The following is an 18,703-nucleotide window of genomic DNA, read 5'->3' as shown; positions in this document are numbered from 1 at the left end:
ATAAAAAATAAATAAATAAAACTGGAAAAAAAACACACTACAATATTGTAATTAGCCTCCAATTAAAATAAATTGATTAATAAAAAAAGAATTTAATATCCAAAATATATGAAGAGCTCTTATAACTCAACAACAAAAAGACAAATCAATTAAAAATAGGCAAATGATTTGAACATACATTTCTGCAAAGCGAGATAGACAAATAGTGAATAAGCACAAAAGAGATGTTCAGCTTCATTAGTCATTGCTGCTGCTGCTGCTGCTAAGTCGCTTCAGTCGTGTCCGACTCTGTGCGACCCCATAGAGGGCAGCCCATCAGGGTCCTCTGTCCCTGGGATTCTCAAGGCAAGAACACTGGAGTGGGTTGCCATTTCCTTCTCCAACGCATAAAAGTGGAAAGTGAAAGGGAAGTCGCTCAGTGTGTCCGACTCTTAGCGACCCCATGGACTGCAGCCCACTAGGCTCCTCCGTCCATGGGAGTTTCCAGGCAAGATACTGGAGTGGGTTGCCAGTGCTTTCTCCATCATTAGGGAAATGCAAATCAAAACCACTATGAGATATCACTCCATGCATTAAAAAGGTTATAAATGAAAATAAAATAAAAAACAAAATCAGAAAATAACAAATGCTAGAAACAAATGGAGAAAATGGATTCTTCATACTTTGCAGGTGGGAATGTAAATTTTGGTGAAACCACTTTGGACAACAGTTAGGCTTTTTTTCAAACAGATATACATTTCAAACAGTTACTAGTGACTCAGAACTTTTATTGCTAGGTATTAATAAATACTCTAAAGAGCTAAAAACTTATTTTCACATAAAATTTGTTTACAAATATTTAAAGAAGAATTATTTCTAATAAATAAATAATTTGCATTTAAATAAAATTTTCAGAATAGACAGGCCTACAAAAACTGAAAGTAAATTAGTTATTGTCAGGGTCTGGGATAAATGAGAATGAGGAGTGACTGCTAATAGTAATGGGATTTCATTTTAGAGTGATTAAAAATGTTCTGCAAACTTTGCAAATATGCTAAAAAACAGTGAATTTACAACTTTTATGGTATATAAATTATATATTAATAACAAAATTTTAAAAAATCATAGAATTGTGTAATCATTGAAACTGGAAAGTTCAACTGCCTAGGATCCATTTACATATGTGACACTACGGACAAGGCAAGCCCTGGATCTGGGTGGAGGGTACAGAGGAAGGGGCCAGGTTTGTATCCCAGATCTTAGCTGGTAGACTTGTGGGAAAGCCAGAAATTTGTGATCATGAGAATGAGAAAGATTGATTTAGCTTCTTTTATTCTTTTCCTTTTTAGTTTCCTCTATTTTTGAGGGATGTTTCAGAGAGAAGCACAAGCAGAAAGACAATCAATTAAGTAGGAAAAAAAGGATAAAAAGGAAAGAAGGTAGAGATGGTAATGATTAACAGGTAGATGAAACATGTTCCAGGGTCTTTACTGGATAAAAATTCTTATTAGGTTTTCTGAAAATGTTAAGTGATTAAATGAGTGATCTATGTTTGAATGCAGTTCTGCTTTTGCTCAGCCACTTCAGTCATGTCTGACTTTTTGTGACACCATGTAGTTCCTCAGGCTCCTCAGTCTGTGAGATTCTCCAGGCAAGAATACTGGAGTGGGTTGACATTTCCTTCTCCAGCAGTTCAAGTGGTATTATAACTTTGAACCTAATTTGACCACCTGGGCAATTAATTTCTCTCACCAGTAAAATGGGAAGATAACATTTCTCTCCAAATTTGGTTGTTAAGATTGAAAGTGACAGTGCTTAAGAACTTCTTGATGGAGTCCAAGGAAAATTATAAACACAGAGTATTTTTGAGGATTACTGTGTTTCTATCACTTACAATTCTAACCAACTCTACATTTTGGCTTCTGAAAATTCCTTAAGAAGAGAAGGGGGACTTGGCATGGAGAAAAGAAACCCTAGAGCTGAAGGTCAGGAGGAATTAGTTATATTCTTGGCACCCATACTCTTCATCTTTCAGAGCCCTTGGAACCCATCCTGGAGAAGATCTAAGGGGTCATGAGGACCTGGTGTGGGGGCAGCTAAGCCCTGCTCAGCTGGGAGCAGAGAAGGTGTTACTGAAGGTAAACTTAAGTCCACTTGCCTACAGGCAGTAAAGCCAGTCCACTGATACCTACTGATGCTGGCTGGTGGTAAAGGAAGGTTCAGCATTTATTGTTGGAGGAAGGTGCCAGGCAGGAGTCTGGGGCAGCTAGTGCTCAAAACCCAGAACTCCCCAATGGGTTTCAGCAAAGCATTTTTAAAGGCAAGGTGAGGGAGGGGGATTGCAGGGTCTGTGATCAGCTTGTGTACAATTCTCTGATTGGTTGATGGTGAGGTATAAGATGGTGTCACAGGGTTAACATTATCAGTCTTTGGGCTCCAACCAGACTGGGGGTTACATGCTCATGGTCATCCAGTAGTTAACTTCCATTTGGTGGGGGGTTTAGCATCTGTTTAACCACTCAGGAAATGTGCATCAGATACAATTGTGTATTTCAGGGAGGAACTAAAGATTCTATAACTGCCATACTTCTGATTGAATTGTTACCAGTTCTGGCCCAACTGCTACTTTTGTCACTGCATGCTCATATCAATTATTATTAATTCTTGAGCCAAATTTTTTGTAACTCAGGGGAGTCCTGGGACACTGCAGCTTTTGTACAAAAAAGAAGCAGGCAAAGGACATGGGGGAGGAGTCTGCCCTAGGAAGGCCCCACAGGGTCCTGCTCAGTTACAGTTGTGTTGCCTTGGCCTTTGCAGACAGGTCTGAAACAACCTTGGGAATAGATTGCAAGAGGTGTCTACTGGGCTCCCACTGTGAGGAGCCTATTCCCAAATGGGTTTAGCTGGGGACATTATGGCTTTACTATAGCTCTTTCATGGCTCAGAGCCTGAGAGGCAGTTCCTGTAAAATGTGATGTGCGTAGCATCTTCTACAGCCTTGCCCTTGTTTGGAGAAAACATAGCCCAGTCCTCTTGGAGCACCAGAGTCCAGCTGGGGCATTTTCCTATCACTGTTCTTCTGTCTTCTTTTTTATTTTCTTTTTCTTCTCCCTCTCTAGCTTTAATTTTCCAACCACTGTCTACCTAAAATCCCTTCTCTGGTCTTACACTTCCTTTCTCTCACCCAAGCTGTCCCTTTTCTGTGTTACTTCTCCTATATTTACCCTCTGTTCTCTGCCTCTTCCTCATTCTCTGTGTTTCTTCTTGCCCTTCAATCCTTCTCCTTCTATCACTTCCCTCTCCATCTTCTGCCCCCACTTTATATTTGGCATGAACTTTGAGAAAAAAATATTAAGGAACAGAGAAGAGCACTTGCTGAACTCAAGCAACATCTCTAATTAGGACAGGAAAGAGGTACTAAAACTGGCCCTATTCTGGAGCAGGAGGTTTTTAGTTAAGGAAATTCTAGACTTCCTTATAGTAGAACATGTGACATGATAAAGTGGAACTCAAGAGTGGGGTGCTCAAGAAGTGGGTGACCCACGCATGTCCTTAAGATTGTCTCCTCTAAAATCTTCAGTGACAGTTTCTCTATGTGTACTAGAGAGGTCATTACATTATACAGGTTTCCAAGGGCTTATCTGGCTCATCTTCCCTAATTCTTCAAACCCAATGCTGCTACTCAGCATCCCCATTCTTCAGCAGTAATTCCCTGAAAACTTTGTTCCAGACACTTATCACACTGATAGAGAATTTCTCTCTGATTTCTAATCTGATTTTTCATTGATGTGATACTAAGCTTCTGGAAGAAAAAAAGCAAAATTTCCCCCAGGGGTCACTTAAAATAATAATCAGTGGTGGGTAATTACACTTAAGTGTTAGAAATTATCCATGAGAGACAAAGGGGAACTAACAAGTTCTAAAACAGATAGGCAGAGTCACTTATCACAGTGTATTAAAGGGTTTTGGACATGTCACAGAAATATTATAAAATATTCCTAAATATAGTTTCTTTCCCAGATAGTTGAAACTCCCCTGTGCGAGAGACCAAAGGAAAAAATGCAAGATGCATTGATTACCCTTTTAGCACCCCTTCTCACAACCTTATTTGGTCCGGCGTCAAGGAAACATTTCTCATAATCTACTCTGGTTGAAATTTGAAAGTCTGTGAGATGAAAAAATATGATCTATTGTGGAAATTAAAGAATGCTGTTTTTAACCACTCATAGGAAAAATAAGTTAATGGATAGGATGTTTTTAATGTTATAATTTTTTCTCTCCTAATTTTTCTTAAACTTTTACAATTTACTTTTGCTTGTCTCTACCATAATTTATTATGTGATAATATGTGACTTAAAAATGCATATTTAAGTTTAATGTAAATATATTCCATGAATCTTGTCAAAGGAAGCATACTATATAATTTATTTTCCATCTAAAAATGATTTTAAATGATAATAATAACAGTACTTCTATAATTCTTACTATGGATAGGACATGTTCCAAGTTCAAGTTTTTTTTTTTTTTTCTCTCTCCTTTTATCTTATATAGCATATATGCATATGCATAGGGCAACTCTACTTTATCTTTATCTAAAAAATAAAGAAACCGAAGAAGAGAGTTTAAGAAATCTACCTAATGCCACAGTGCTATTAAGTGAAAGCATTAGAAATCAAACCCAGTGTGTTCTGATTCTATATGCTGTACTAATAAAGCTATGATGCCTTTTGAGACATGCTGACTTCCCAGGCTTCCTTCATGTATACTTCCAGTGTGAAATGTGGGACTCTGGATCACAAAGTCACCTCAGGATGGGAACTGAATTACTAAGTTACAGCTCTAGCCATGTAACTGCTTCCCAAGAAAACCTGGAGTAATTCCTTTTCCTTCCTTGCACCCTTGGTTCCTAGTCTGTCAGGCTGGATATTAAGTGTTTACATCTCTTGGGAGGTACCTAAGATCATGACTGTGAAATTTGGGGACATTTGAAGGGGAGCTGTGATAATGATCGTAAGGAAGTCAACTAGAAGACTACCAGTAAGACTTAAAGAGCTGGTCAACCACCTTGAGTACTTATTGACTCTTTTCTGAAAGATGTCTAAGAAAGAACTCTTTTTCTCAGCTACTAGCATTTCATGACCTCCTGGTCAACCTCCCAGTGTATTTTAAGAATAAAATCTATGAATAATCATGATTTATGAACCTAAGTGTTTCTTTTCCTCCCTGGGAACAATATAGTCTTAGACATATGATGTAATTTCTCCAAAAAGTCATACTGGCTGATGACAGTTGTCCCCAGCCTCTCATGGGCAACTTCAAGATCAATGTCTCTGATGCTCCCTTCTTTATCTTGACGGGCTTCCCAGGAACGGAGGCCATGGAGCCCTGGCTATCTTTTCCTCTCCTTCTGCTCTATGCCATCGCCATTGTGGGAAACATCCTGATCCTCCTCATTGTTAAGGAGGAGCCGAGTCTGCACCAGCCCATGTACTACTTCTTGTCCCTATTGTCTGTCAACGACTTGGGAGTATCCTTTTCCACACTGCCGACTGTGCTGGCTGCCCTCTGCTTCCAGGCCCGGGTGATTGCCTTTAATGTCTGCTTAGCCCAGATGTTTTTCATCCACCTCTTCTCTTGGACAGAGTCTGGCATCCTCTTGGCCATGAGCTTCGATCGCTACGTCGCCATCTGCAACCCACTGCACTATGCCGCTGTGCTCACCAATGCCCGCATTGTGGCCATGGGCCTGTGTACTGTCCTACGAAGCTTTGCTCTCATCCTGGTCTTCCCACTGCTGCTGCACAGACTACCTTTCTGCCATCCCCGGAACATCCTTTCCCATGCCTACTGCCTTCACGTGGATATGATTAAGCTGGCATGCACTGATGTCTCCCTCAATAGCCACTACGGACTGTCCATTGTGCTTTTCACCTTTGGCCTGGACTCTGCCCTCATTCTTCTCTCCTATGTACTTATCTTTCGCTCAGTGCTAGCCATTGCCTCCCCAGGGGAGCGCCTCAAGACACTCAACACATGTGTGTCCCATGTCCTAGCTGTGCTCATCTTCTATGTGCCTATGGTGAGTGTGTCCATCGTACATCGCTTTGGTGCTGGCCTCCCCCATGCTGTTCACACCCTCATGTCTCTTATCTACCTCTTTGTGCCTCCCATGCTCAATCCCATCATCTACTCCATTAAGACAAAGGAGATACAGCGCAGGCTTTTAAAGATGCTCTTCAGGGTCAGGTCCTGACTGGTTTATCTAGAAGCCCTGAAGGATTTGGTGTTGGGGGGCAAAATCATTTGGATACCCAAAGAGGAGAGGGTCACTCTAGAGGATGCTGGTTCTGCACTTTACATGTTATGATCAAACTTGTAGTATATTGGGCCAGTTCTTGCCTGGACCATCTTGGGTTTTATCCAGAAATCAACTATATCAATGTTCTCTAGAGACATAAAAATGGTCTCTTTTTAAGAATAAACTAGAGAATGACAAACACCACTACAAGGTAGGGGATTTTTTCCTTGGAACTCATTTCAGGACACTTGGTGATATGGCTGGGATTTCTGGTTATGGGCCTGCACAATTCTGAAAAAGACAGAGGCACAGTTGGAATAATTATGGGCTGTTTATCATTTCATTACCAGTATGCAAGTTAAGCTTGGGTGATTGATTTTCAATGTTGTCAGAAACCAGAGACCTTGTTATGGTGCTGTTTGAAAAGTTTTAGAGTACGACAGTTGTGATGGTTAATTTTATTTAATTTGACTGGGCCTCTGCCGGGGTCCAGCCCCGGCTGATCCAGGGTATTCGAAGGAGAGATGGCATCGGCAACCTATTTATTTAAATATTCATCAAAGATATAAAGAGTAATAGAATGAGGATAGCTCAGTGAGGAAATTCAGTGGAGAAAAGAGGCTGAATAATTCAGCCAGAAGATGAGAGAAAGAATGACATGGGGAGACCAAGTTTCGGTGAACAAGGCCCGCACTTTATTTTTCAAAGTAGTTTTTATACCTTAAGTTATGCATAGAGGATAATGGGGGAAGGGGTAGAGTCATGCAGTAAGCCAGGCTTTCTTCCTGCAAACTTATCATATGCAAAAGTTTAGGTGATTTGCATCATCTTCTGGCCTGGAGGCCTGTTAACATTTTAAGACCCTTTCTTCAGAAAACTTATTTTTCTCTAAAGGTGATTATTCTGAAGTCAGGCGCCAGCCTCCAAAAAAGCATTGGATCAAGTTGCATTCCTATAGGGCAAAGGTGAGGTGGGCTCAATCAAGAAAAGAATTAACTCAAGGGTCCAAGGTTACAAACATTAAAGCTACTACTTACACCAATTATATTAATCAATACACTGCCAGGGACACAGCAGGTAAGGGATATGGAGACTTAGCAGCAAACATTGGCCCAAAAAGTGAAAAACCCTTCACCAATACAATTTCTAATCAATCTTTTAACGGCTCAAAGGACTCTGTATTTAGACAGTTTAGAACATCTCATGCCTCTCCCAGTTGGGAGGTTCTGAGCAATCACATGTGGCCAGAAAAAGCTATTCAGGCAGGCTAGAGGACTTCCAAAGGAGTTTGTAGGTTGAAACACTATCACACCCAGGAACTTTATTAACTGGAGCTATAAGTCAATTTTTTTTTCAGAGAGAGGTAGTGGGGGACAGCCCCCTCCGTAAAGTCAGAGGTGTAGGTGAAAGCACAAAGCAGAAAGTAGGCAGACTCTGGTTTTGGGGGTAGATGCTCGAGAATTTCCAGGGGGACTCCTGAGGCTCGATCCCGCCTTTGCGTAGGCCGAGCCTCCTTCCTCATGACCTTTGCCACGGGCGGAGTTCCTCACGCTGGCTCCTGGCAGTGATAGAATTCCAGTTGAGCTATTCCAGATCCTGAAAAATGATGCTGTGGAAAGTGCTGCACTCAATATGCAATATGCCGGGAGATGGCTCCTGGCAGGCCTCAAGGCTAGGTATTTGGTTGAACATTATTTATGGGTGTTTTAGTGAGGGCATTTCTAGGTGGGTTTATTATTTGAATTGGTAAACTGAGTAAAGCATACTGCCCTCCCCAGTATGGGTGGGCCTTATGCAAACTGCTGAATTCCTGAATAGAATAAAAAGCAGAGTATATAAGAAAGGAACCTCTGTCTGAATGTTTTTGAATTGGGACATTAGTCTTCTCCTGCCTTCAGTCTCAGATTTGTACTTACACCATTGGCTCTCGGATTCTCAAACTTTCAAATTTGGACAGGAACTATACCATTGACTTTCCTGGGTCTGGACTTCTTGGTCTCTGTAATTGTGACAGCCAATTCATTATAATAAATTTAAGATATCTAGTTACACACATATTCTATTGGTTCTGTTTATCTGGAGCACCCTAATACAATGTTACAATATTTAAGCAGTCAAAATTAGATTTTAGGATTCCTGGGAATGTTCTTTTCACATGGGAGACCCTGAAATATGTAGGCACTTGACCCTGCCAAAGTCCATTGAACTTAATGACTCTTTGTTTATATCTCTCCTGAAACTTTCTCCTACTCTTTAATATCTATCTGCTTCCCTTCAAGAAATCTGAGCTCCCTAAAGGAGCAACTGTGTCAAAAACTTTGTCCATCCACACTGGACCACTATAGAGCCTTCATTAAAATAGTGTCTAATGATGTGACAGCAATATAAAAGAATAAATGAAAAAAAAGGATGAGTAAACAATAATGAATGAATAGCAGAAGGAAATCAAGAGTGAAAAATTAATAGATGAATATATGAATTATTAATGAATTTCCTTAAGTCAGAATCTCATATTAGGAAATGTTTCCTCTCCTTCTGTGCTCCACAATTCCCTGCACGGAGAGAAATGAAAATGAAAGGTGACATATTTTCCCCTTATTCTTGTATTCTTCCAGATTTATTGAGATGTAATTGACATATACTTGCAGTAAGTTCAAGGTGTAAAATGTGATGATTTGCTGCACATATGTACTGTGAAATCTTCACCACAGTAAGGTTACTTAATCCATCCATAGAGGTGACTTCTTGAATAAGTGAACTAAACTCAGTCTTAATTTCCTCATCTGTAAAATGGGATCTCTGATTCATCTACCTAACATGTTTGTTTTAAGGAGTACATAAAATGAACTGTTTAAAATTTTTTAATTTTAAAGTAGTAATAATAATTTTAATAATACACATGACTTATTGATTCATTATTTTTATTCAGCAAGAATCAATGTAAAATTCAATGTTTGGCTTCAAAATATCATGTGCATTAGCCATAGTCTGAAGAGGTATTTTGTCTAAGATTTTCTTGAATCCCGAGTAGAACTGTTCTATACATGCTTTCTGTCTCCATTGTACTTGAAATGTACTATAGTCATGTCAGATAGTTTGGGTACTTTGTCTCCTCAACTAAATTGTAAGCAATTTCTTGGCAGGGACTGTTTTATTTATCTTTGTACACTTCAGTCTCTAACAAAGGGCTTGAAACATACCTAACATATACGGTAGTTGAGGAATGAGTTAATAAATGATTATGTTTGCATACCAACCATCTCTTTATGCTTCACTGAATTACCATATGGTACAATGTTTTACCCTAAAACTGATCATAATCTCATTAAAGAATAATTTTATATAATGATCATATTGTTTATTATGTAAATACTATATGCATTATAATCTGAATATAGTGAATAAAAAATAAATTGTACTTGAAATCTTCAAACATGTCATAAATGTATCTTATATTTTTATATTGCTCAGACTTTATATACTATAGAGAGTATATCCATAGATTAATAGAGTGCTAATATTGTGTCTCACCTTTAATAGGTGCATCAATAAATATTCTTTGAAAGAATGTTACTGTATAGTGATTTTGGCTCTGTTATAAGTATAACTTATAAAGAAGTTGCTGCCATAATAAGTGGATGATATGTTTTTAGTGCCAGTATTTTTCTTGCTTCTTTAAATCTGAGGGACTTGAAAGCAACAATTTGGCTCATTTAGATACATGTGAAAAGCTGTTTGGGAACTTCTGAGCTAATATTTTCCACATCACATTCTATAAATTAAGATACTCAGTATCCTTCTCTTGACTTTAGAAATCTGCATCATCTGAAAGAGGAATAACAGATGATTTCTGGTGACAGTCTTTATCTATTTAGCACATTAAGTAGGAAGTTAATGGCTCTGCCTGGATTTATAACTTGCCAGCATGGAGAAAAGGCTCAGACTCTGTTCCACTTTCGCTGGTGTGGACTGTGATTACAGTGATTTGCTCACCATCATAGGGCTCTGCTCAGCCAGGTCATCAGATACATCTGAAGAGAGCTTTGGGCTTCTTCGCTGCTGCTGCTTAGTCACTCAGTCATGTCTGACTCTTTGTGACTTCATGGACTATAGGCTAGCAGGCTCCTCTGTCCATGGGATTCTTCAGGCAAGAATACTGGAGTGGGTGGCCATTCCCTTCTCCAGGGGATGTTCTTGACCCAGGGATCAAACGCAGGTCTCCCACATTGCAGTCAGATTCTTTATCATCTGAGCTACCAGGGGAAGACCCTGGGCTTCTTTAGCCTCTTCCTATTATTTAACTTCCACTGTTCATGTAGTTTTATTGGTTTAATATTCCATTCTTTTAAAGTTATAAGATGAATTATACCTAGTCTCTTTAAGCAAGATTAGGGTCACCCATCTTTTATGAGCTGGAAGTGGGTCCAGAGTCCATCTAGTCTATGTGTCTGCTTGAGCCACTGGAAGCAAATGCCAGAATATTTACTCTATGGAGCAGAAAGAGAAGACATTTTCTCCATTGCTGCTGGTTCTTGGAGAGCCTTCAGGAACCACAAGATTGGAGGAGTATAGAGCATAGGAGGAATTAGTGTATTGGATCTGGGTCCTGTGGAGGGTTATTCGACCTTTTGCCTTTTTGAATATATAGCTACACAATTCTATACCCACTCTTCTCTGGTGTTTCCTTTTAAGGTCTCATACCTGTGTTCATACTTTTACATCTGCCATATTTTGACATCCTTTGACATTCTTCCTACTGCATTTACTTTAAAAATATCTGCCCATTCTTTGAAAATCAGGAGAGCTATTACATGCACCTAGAAATCTCATCTGATTGCCCTAGAATATTGCAGATTCCCTTCCTTTGTTCTTCTCTAAAATCTCCTTGTATCTATTATTATAGCTTTCACTGAGATATTATAAATGTTTCCTTAGAAGTCTCCCAGACCTATGAATTATTATATTGATTCATCTATAAATTCCCAGGAATAAATGTGTGTCTAGTACTAAGCAAATAACTTGATTTATAGTTACTTTTGTTAACATATATCTACTGTAGACCTGTAGGGTAGGGATTGTGACCTTGTCATAAATAAAAATGAAGTATCTTTTTTTTTATTTGAGAAAATTAAAAAAAAAAAGACCAGTGAAAAATGAACAATAGAGAATTCACATAAATCCATGCCTGTTGATTAGGGCTTGGGTGGTTCCTGACCTTTTCCCATGACAATCAGTGTGACTATGAGAAAATCTAGGGGTATATTAGGTGATGTGCTAAGTCCTTTGATCTGACTTATGTATGAGTGGGATTGTTGAGAAGCTATTGCATTTTCCCACCTGTTTAGTTTCAGATCAATATTAGGTATATGAGAGGTTCTTTCTAATCCCAACCCTTTATACCCTCCCTGATCTGGTGCAAGTATGCATCTCTTGCTACTAATTACTATTCCTTCTAGGTATATCTGCCAGTATCTTCCTAGAACTGGGCTATTTAAGCTATTCAATAACTTATTGTTTGGTATACTTAGGTTAATACCCACTCTCAGTGGTTTTACTTTCAGGACATAATGTTTGAGTTTCTTTTTATATTATATTTTATTTTTAAACTTTTTATTTTGTGTTGGGCTATAGCCAATTAACAAACAATGTTGTGATACTTTCAGGTAGACAGCAAAGGGACTCAGCCATACATATACATGCATCCATTCTCCCCCAAACTCCCCTCCCATCCAGCCTGCCGCATAACATTGACCAGAGTTCCCTGTACTATACAATAGGCCCTTGTTGGTTATCCATTTTAAATAGAGCAGTGTGTACAGGCCCATCCCAAACTCCCTAATTATCCCTTTCCTCCTGGCAACCGTAAGTTTGTTCTCTAAGTCTGTCTCTATTTTGTAAGTTCATGTTGTATCACTTTGTAGAGTCCACATACAAGGAATATCATATGATTTTTCTCCTTTTCTATCTGACATACTTCACTCAGTATGACACACTCTAGGTCAATCCGTGTTGCTGCAAATGGCATTAGCTTGTTCTTTTTTATGGCTGAGTAATATTCCATTGTATATATGTACCACATCTTCTTTAAAATGTTTAGGGTTTAAATAACCACTTGTTGTTCAGTCACCTAGCCATGTCCGACTCTGACCCCCATGGACTGTAGCACACCAGGGCATCTTTGTCCCTTACCATCTTCTGAAGTTTGCTTAAGTTCATGTCCATTGCATTGGTGATGCCATCCAGACATCTCATCCTCTGATATCCTCTTCTTCTGCCCTCAGTCTTTCCCAGCATCAGGGACTTTTCCAGTGAGTCAGCTGTTTGGATCAGGTGACCAAAATACTGGAGCTTCAGTATTTTGGTCACCATCTATTAAGTGTTATATGGCAGCCAATAGGTTAAATATTTTTGCCTATTTTCTGTTGCTTAGTCATCCTGATCAGTCTGTGACTAAAGTATAATTAGAACCTATTTTACAGGTGAAGAAATGAGGCTGCATGTATGTTGGAAACTTTCTCAAGGTAAGTGGACTGAAGCTCAGGTACACTGAGCTCAAAACCTTATCAGTTAATCCTCATTACCTATGTTGTCACCCTGGTAGGTGTTCAATAAATATTTGTGAAGAAGGCAGCTGTATACATTAACACTTTCTTAATCGAGCCAAATACTTTTTATAATTTGACCTGTAATTATGCAATGTGTCTGGTCAGCCATAGTAAACCAGTGCTTCTTGTCATGCTTGGGGTCAATTTCAAGGATAATCCAGGAGAGAATTTCACAAGATATAATAAATCCAAATGGCTGACTTACATGGGTTTTAAGCACTTTTTGTAGGATATAGCATTTCTTGTATGTATTGATCATAGTTGTAAAGTGGAAAAGCCATAAACTAACCTAGAAGACCTAGTTTTACATGTTCTGCCACTAACAAACTGTATAAAATTGAGATGCCTCTTTTCCTTTCTAGGCTCTAATGATCTCTTTTATAAAATGAGCAACTAGATACAATATCCTCGCATGTCATTTCCAGTTCTGATCATTCCTATTCCCACATACCCATGTAAGCAACAAACTATTAAGTCAGAGAGGAAAGAACACTGCAGATGCTCCATATTCCCAGCAGTCCACAAGCTCCTGAGCTGATAAATACTCAAGGGACTTCCTGGATGCAGCCTTATATTGCTCAGCCCAGGGAGTTGGCAGAGGAGGCAGGCGTTATGGGCAGGGCCTCCACAACTGCTCTTGCTTCCTCTGCACCCTCCATGAGCTCTCTCAGGTAGGTAAGGTGGAGTGTCAGACACTCCAGACTCAGGCACTAAGGGACTCTGACTCAGCTTAGAAATCCTGAGTGCTATGACAATCTGAAGACAGAAAGGCGGTCCCTATAGGAGTCAGGTGTTTTTTTTTTTTTTTAATTTTTCTGCATATTTTCACTTTCCTGGTTCTATATTTTCTCCTTAGTCCTCTGGTTCTCTGAAATCTTCCCATGCTTTTAGATTCAGATATTCATTTCTCTGCAGGGATACTACAATGGGCTGTAGTTTGGAGGTAGATGTTCTGCAATAAATAAGCACTCTTATTCATTTCTCAAAACAAACTGGTATGGCGGTGGGGAAGGGGGTGGTCTATACAAAGACACTGGCTGCTTTGGAAGCCACTTGGCAAGACTCTATTTAGTGCTTAAAAAATTATCCAAATCAGGGTTATTGCATATTGCATACAGAAATGTTTAGGAAGAGCTTGCATATAGGAAAAACAAAGAGATTTTAAGAATGCAGAATGGAGGGAAAAATGCACCCTGAGAAAAAAGGATAGAGGAGTCCTAATACAGGTAGAGAGACAAAGCCAGATGAAAGCCTGGAGGTGTGGATTTAGAGCAGGTTTAGAACTCAGAGTTGCAAAGTATTTGATCCTAAGGGTTTTCACAGTAGTTTACTTTTGGATTTTCACTACCCCATTAGCAAAGTTCCTTAGCCTCTCCAATTTACAATGGGATCAGTGACTTACTGAGTGCATCTCCTGTGTTTGGCCTTGCACTGAGCACAGCAGGGACTGAAGCAATGAATAAGTGTCAGTGTTGATCTCTTGAAGCTGGTGAGTCAGAAGGGGAGATAAGTTTCATAATTCAACAGGAACTATCATAACTCCATAACAGGAAGCTCTAATGCAGAACAGGCAGAGAAATAGGCACAAAAAGCGATGCAAATCTACAGCTTCTGAGAGTGGTGAGGAGAGGAGAGCAGTTATCTCCATTACAATGACTGGTCAGATTTTAACAGAAGAGGAGGGCATAGTTGATCCTTGGCCACAGATGATGGGTTACATAGATATGTTCAGACATTCTGGGAAACTCTGGAAGCTGGGGAGCTGTAGTTAATGTTTGAATAATAGCAAAGAATATTGCTATTATTAATATGGATAACCAGTCTGGGTGTTTGAGGTACAAGTAGGAAGTTCTGAGAATTGCGACCAAAAATATTGATATAGTACTGGACTACAGAGTACCTTTAACTCTAGACTTGTGAGTTTGGTTTTGACACTTTGGTAGTGAAGGGGCATTCAAACTTTCTTATCAGAATGGTCCCATTTGCAGAGCTACCCTTTGAAAATATTAGACCTATTCCAGATTAGAGAATGATATAGAGGAAAGAGATTCATTAAGAGGGCATTATTATGGGCATACGAATGTGATGTCTTCGATACAAAGTATAAGAATGTAAGTGGAAGGAAATGCAGAAAAGTGCTGGCAGATGGACTTAGGGTTCAATATTTTCATTGACTGTGGTCTAATTTAATGTAGTAGGTAAAGGAAAGACAGAAACAATATAATGTTTGGATTTCTGAGTCTTAGTCTCAGGCACAATTACAGTATTATTCAAAGAAATGGAGAACACAGATAAGAACCAGTTCCATGATATATAGAACTGATTATTAATGCTGTGGTTTTCAGTAGCTAGATACAATTCAGTTGGAAGGAAATTATTAAGAAAAGACTTCCAGTATACTAAGAAAGTATTTCTTAGTTATTCAGGCAGAAACTTAATGCCATAGGATAAATGGATAGAAGGATGAAAAGATAAAGTGGGGGCATCTAATGCATCCTGATGAAAGTGTGGAAGGTTAGTGCTGTGGACAGTTATCTTTCTATTCATCTACCTTCTAACTAGAGGGATGGAAGGAAAAACTGGGAGACTAAATATGAGTGAAAGAGCTGGGGAGTCATGATAAGCAGCATATTCAGTAGAGTGAGAGAGTGGAAATAGAAAGTTTACAGCTTGGTAAGTAATTGGAATGTTCAGAACAGTCCAGGAAGTAGTCATCATGAGAATGATGTCTTAGGTCTTGCGCAAAGTGATGCCTGTTGATTGATAACAAGTTCATAGCTTTGAATGTGAGGAAGAGCATGGTGGGGATAGGCACAGGTACAGAGGAAGGTCATGTGACCTGTTGAGCCAGCTGGATAACCTGAAAACACTTAGACAATTCCAGAAACCACGGGGAGCAAGAGGGGCAAGGAGTGATGTGGTAAACAAAATTGATTAAGCTCTAAAGTAAGGGTCTGGATGGCATAAGAGAGACTTAAAATAGGTCATCAATAAACTGTACGTCTGTCTTCTCTACAGGTGGTGGTCCTACAGTACAAGTCTTACAGTACAAGTCCCTCCAGCATGGGAGGTATCCTCTACAACAGCTCAGAGTTGCCAACGTTCACCCTGACAGGGCTCCCAGGGCTGGAGAACTCCCAACACTGGATGTTCTTGGTCCTCGGTACCCTCTACATTGTCTCCATTGTGGGCAATGCCCTTATCCTTTTCATTGTCAAGGAGGAGCAGAGTTTGCATCAGCCTATGTACTACTTCCTATCCCTGCTCTCAGTTAATGATCTAGGTGTGTCTTTCTCCACACTGCCCACCGTGCTAGCCACATTTTGCTTCCATTTAAGGAAGATCAGCTTTGATTCTTGCATGGCTCAAATGTTCTTTATCCACTTCTTCTCTTTCATGGAGTCTGGGGTCCTGCTGGTTATGAGTTTTGACCGCTATGTGGCCATCTGTAACCCTCTGCGCTACACCACCATGCTCACAGATTCCCGTGTTGTATGCATGGGCTTGTGGGTAATTACCCGCAGTTTTTGCATGGTTTTCCCACTGCCTTTCCTTCTGAAGAGGTTGTCTTTCTGCAAGGCCAATATACTGTCCCATGCCTACTGCCTTCATCCAGATCTCATCCACCTTCCCTGTGGTGACATCACCGTCAACAATATTTTCGGTCTCTTCATTGTCGTGTCTACCTTTGGCCTGGACTCTGCACTCATTCTCTTCTCATACGTGCTCATCCTGCATTCTGTACTTGCCATTGCATCTCGGGAGGAAAGGTTAAAGACATTCAACACGTGTGTGTCACATCTGTGTGCTGTGCTCATATTCTATGTTCCCATGGTTGGTGTGTCCATGACTGCCCGCTATGGGAGGCATGCCCCCCTACTTGTGCACACAGTCATGTCCCTCATTTATCTCTTTGTGCCTCCCATGCTCAACCCTGTCATCTATTCCATCAAAACCAAAGAGATTAGAAGGAGGCTTGTTCGAATGCTAGTGGGAACCAAGTTTTAAGCCAGAAACATGGAAAGTCCAAACCTCAAAGGATATTTACTATTACTCCATAAATTGGAGTTTCCATAACCTGTTTTAACAATTTTTTAAACTTCCTTTTCGTATTTCTGCCACCAGATATATGATGACCTTGTACTAGTTAAGATCTGCCAAAAGGTTTTGGCGAGGTACACTGGGTTGTAATTTAGAAAAATAATTGTTCAATTTTCTTTTTTAATCCCAAAATGCACATCTTGAAAATTAGTCCTTCATTTTATCACAATGCATTTCTATTGTCCATGGTTAAAGTGAATCATCACAGAAAAAATGACTAATTACAATGGGACCACTGTTATAATGGTTAGTGAGTCTTTCCCCCCAAGTCTATGTCGAAGGTAGTTCTATTTTTAATTCTTTGTAGACTCTTCATACTGCTTTCCATAGCAGTTGCATTATTTTGCATTTCCAACAACATTGTGCAATGGTCCTCATCAACACCTCTTATCTTCTGTTGTTGTTTTTAATAGCCCTTGTGCTTTCATAGGGGCTTCCCTGGTGGCTCTGCAGTAAGAATCCGCCTGTAATGCAGGAACAGCAAGAGATGTTGGTTCAGTTCCTGGGTGGGGAAAATCCCCTGGAGGGGGAAATGGCAACCCACTCCAGTATTCTTGCCTGGAGAATCCCATGGACCAAAGAGCCTGGTGGGCTACAGTTCATAGGGCTGCAAAGAATCAGACACGACTGAAGTAACTGAGCACAGATGCAGACATACAGGCACATGTTTTAAATATGCATTTTCCTGATGATCAGTGACACTGAGCATTTTCTTTCCTATACTTGTTGCCTTTTGTATATTTTCTTTGGAGAAATTTCCATTCAACTCCTCAGTGCATAGTAAAATGTGATTACCAGGTATGTTTCTGTTTTTGTTTTTGCTACTGTAGGAGTTCATTACATGTTTGGGAGGTGAACCCCTCATCAGATGCTTACTTAGAAGTAAAACTGAATGAATGGACACATTCATGAATGCCTTGGTGGAAAGATATTGAAAGTGCAATTCCTCCCCTCCTGCCCAGTAAATTTGACTTAATTCTGAATAATCTGGGTACTACAACATGATTTAAACATTAATTTAGAACTCTTGTAAAATAGAGATCACACCCCCTGCCACCAACATTTCTAAAAAAAAAAAAAGAAGAAATGAGACAGAATTAGAGTAGATTTCCCAAATGGGCTTTCCTTGTGGTTCAGCTGGTAAAGAATCTGCCTCTATGCAGGAGACCTGGGTTCAATCCCTGTGTTGGGAGGATCCCCTGGAAAAGGGAAAGGCTACCCACTCCAGTATTCTGCCATGGAGAATTCCATGGACTATATAGTCCATGGGGTCGCAAAGAGTCAGACACGACTGAAGTGACTTTCATTTTCACCTCTCAAATGTTAAAATATGAAGAAAAAAAAATTACTAATCAAAAAGGGAGATCTGGCTGCAACAATAGTTTCTAGGATAAGATAGCTTAGAAGAATGTATAAACCACTGTAAAGTCATATTTTAAATAAAACATTTTATGAAAAGTTTTTATACCATACTCTCAAGATATTTTGTTGGTAAACATTCTAAGATATAATATTGTTAAACATTCATATATTTCCATAGAAAAAGTATTTGGAACATGTAAAAAATATTAATAGTTGTTTCTGGTTAGTGAGCATTGAGAAGATTTATTACTTATTTATCTGTGTTTTCTACTTTGCTAAAGAATGTACACAAGTTTTGGTAAAATCAGAGTGAGAGTGAGGGGGTGGGGGGAGAGAGAGAGAGAGGGAAGGAGGCAAA

The 18,703-nt window shown here is 39.5% G+C and overlaps 2 protein-coding genes across 2 annotated transcripts; both read left to right on the top strand.

Annotated features, from left to right (window-relative positions):
* The first annotated feature begins 5,284 nt into the window (after window positions 1-5,284).
* On the top strand, window positions 5,285-6,232 carry LOC113904984 (olfactory receptor 51I2-like). The gene has a single exon (XM_027562031.1). The coding sequence runs from the start codon at window positions 5,285-5,287 to the stop codon at window positions 6,230-6,232; it is 948 nt and encodes a 315-aa protein (XP_027417832.1).
* Window positions 6,233-15,945: 9,713 nt separating this feature from the next.
* Window positions 15,946-16,890, top strand: LOC113904800 (olfactory receptor 51I2-like). The gene has a single exon (XM_027561889.1). It carries the CDS (start codon window positions 15,946-15,948, stop codon window positions 16,888-16,890), a length of 945 nt encoding a protein of 314 aa, XP_027417690.1.
* Window positions 16,891-18,703: the final 1,813 nt, after the last annotated feature.

Source organism: Bos indicus x Bos taurus, chromosome 15, assembly GCF_003369695.1.
Source record: "Bos indicus x Bos taurus breed Angus x Brahman F1 hybrid chromosome 15, Bos_hybrid_MaternalHap_v2.0, whole genome shotgun sequence".
NCBI lineage: Eukaryota > Metazoa > Chordata > Mammalia > Artiodactyla > Bovidae > Bos > Bos indicus x Bos taurus.
This window is presented reverse-complemented; position numbering and strand designations above follow the sequence as displayed.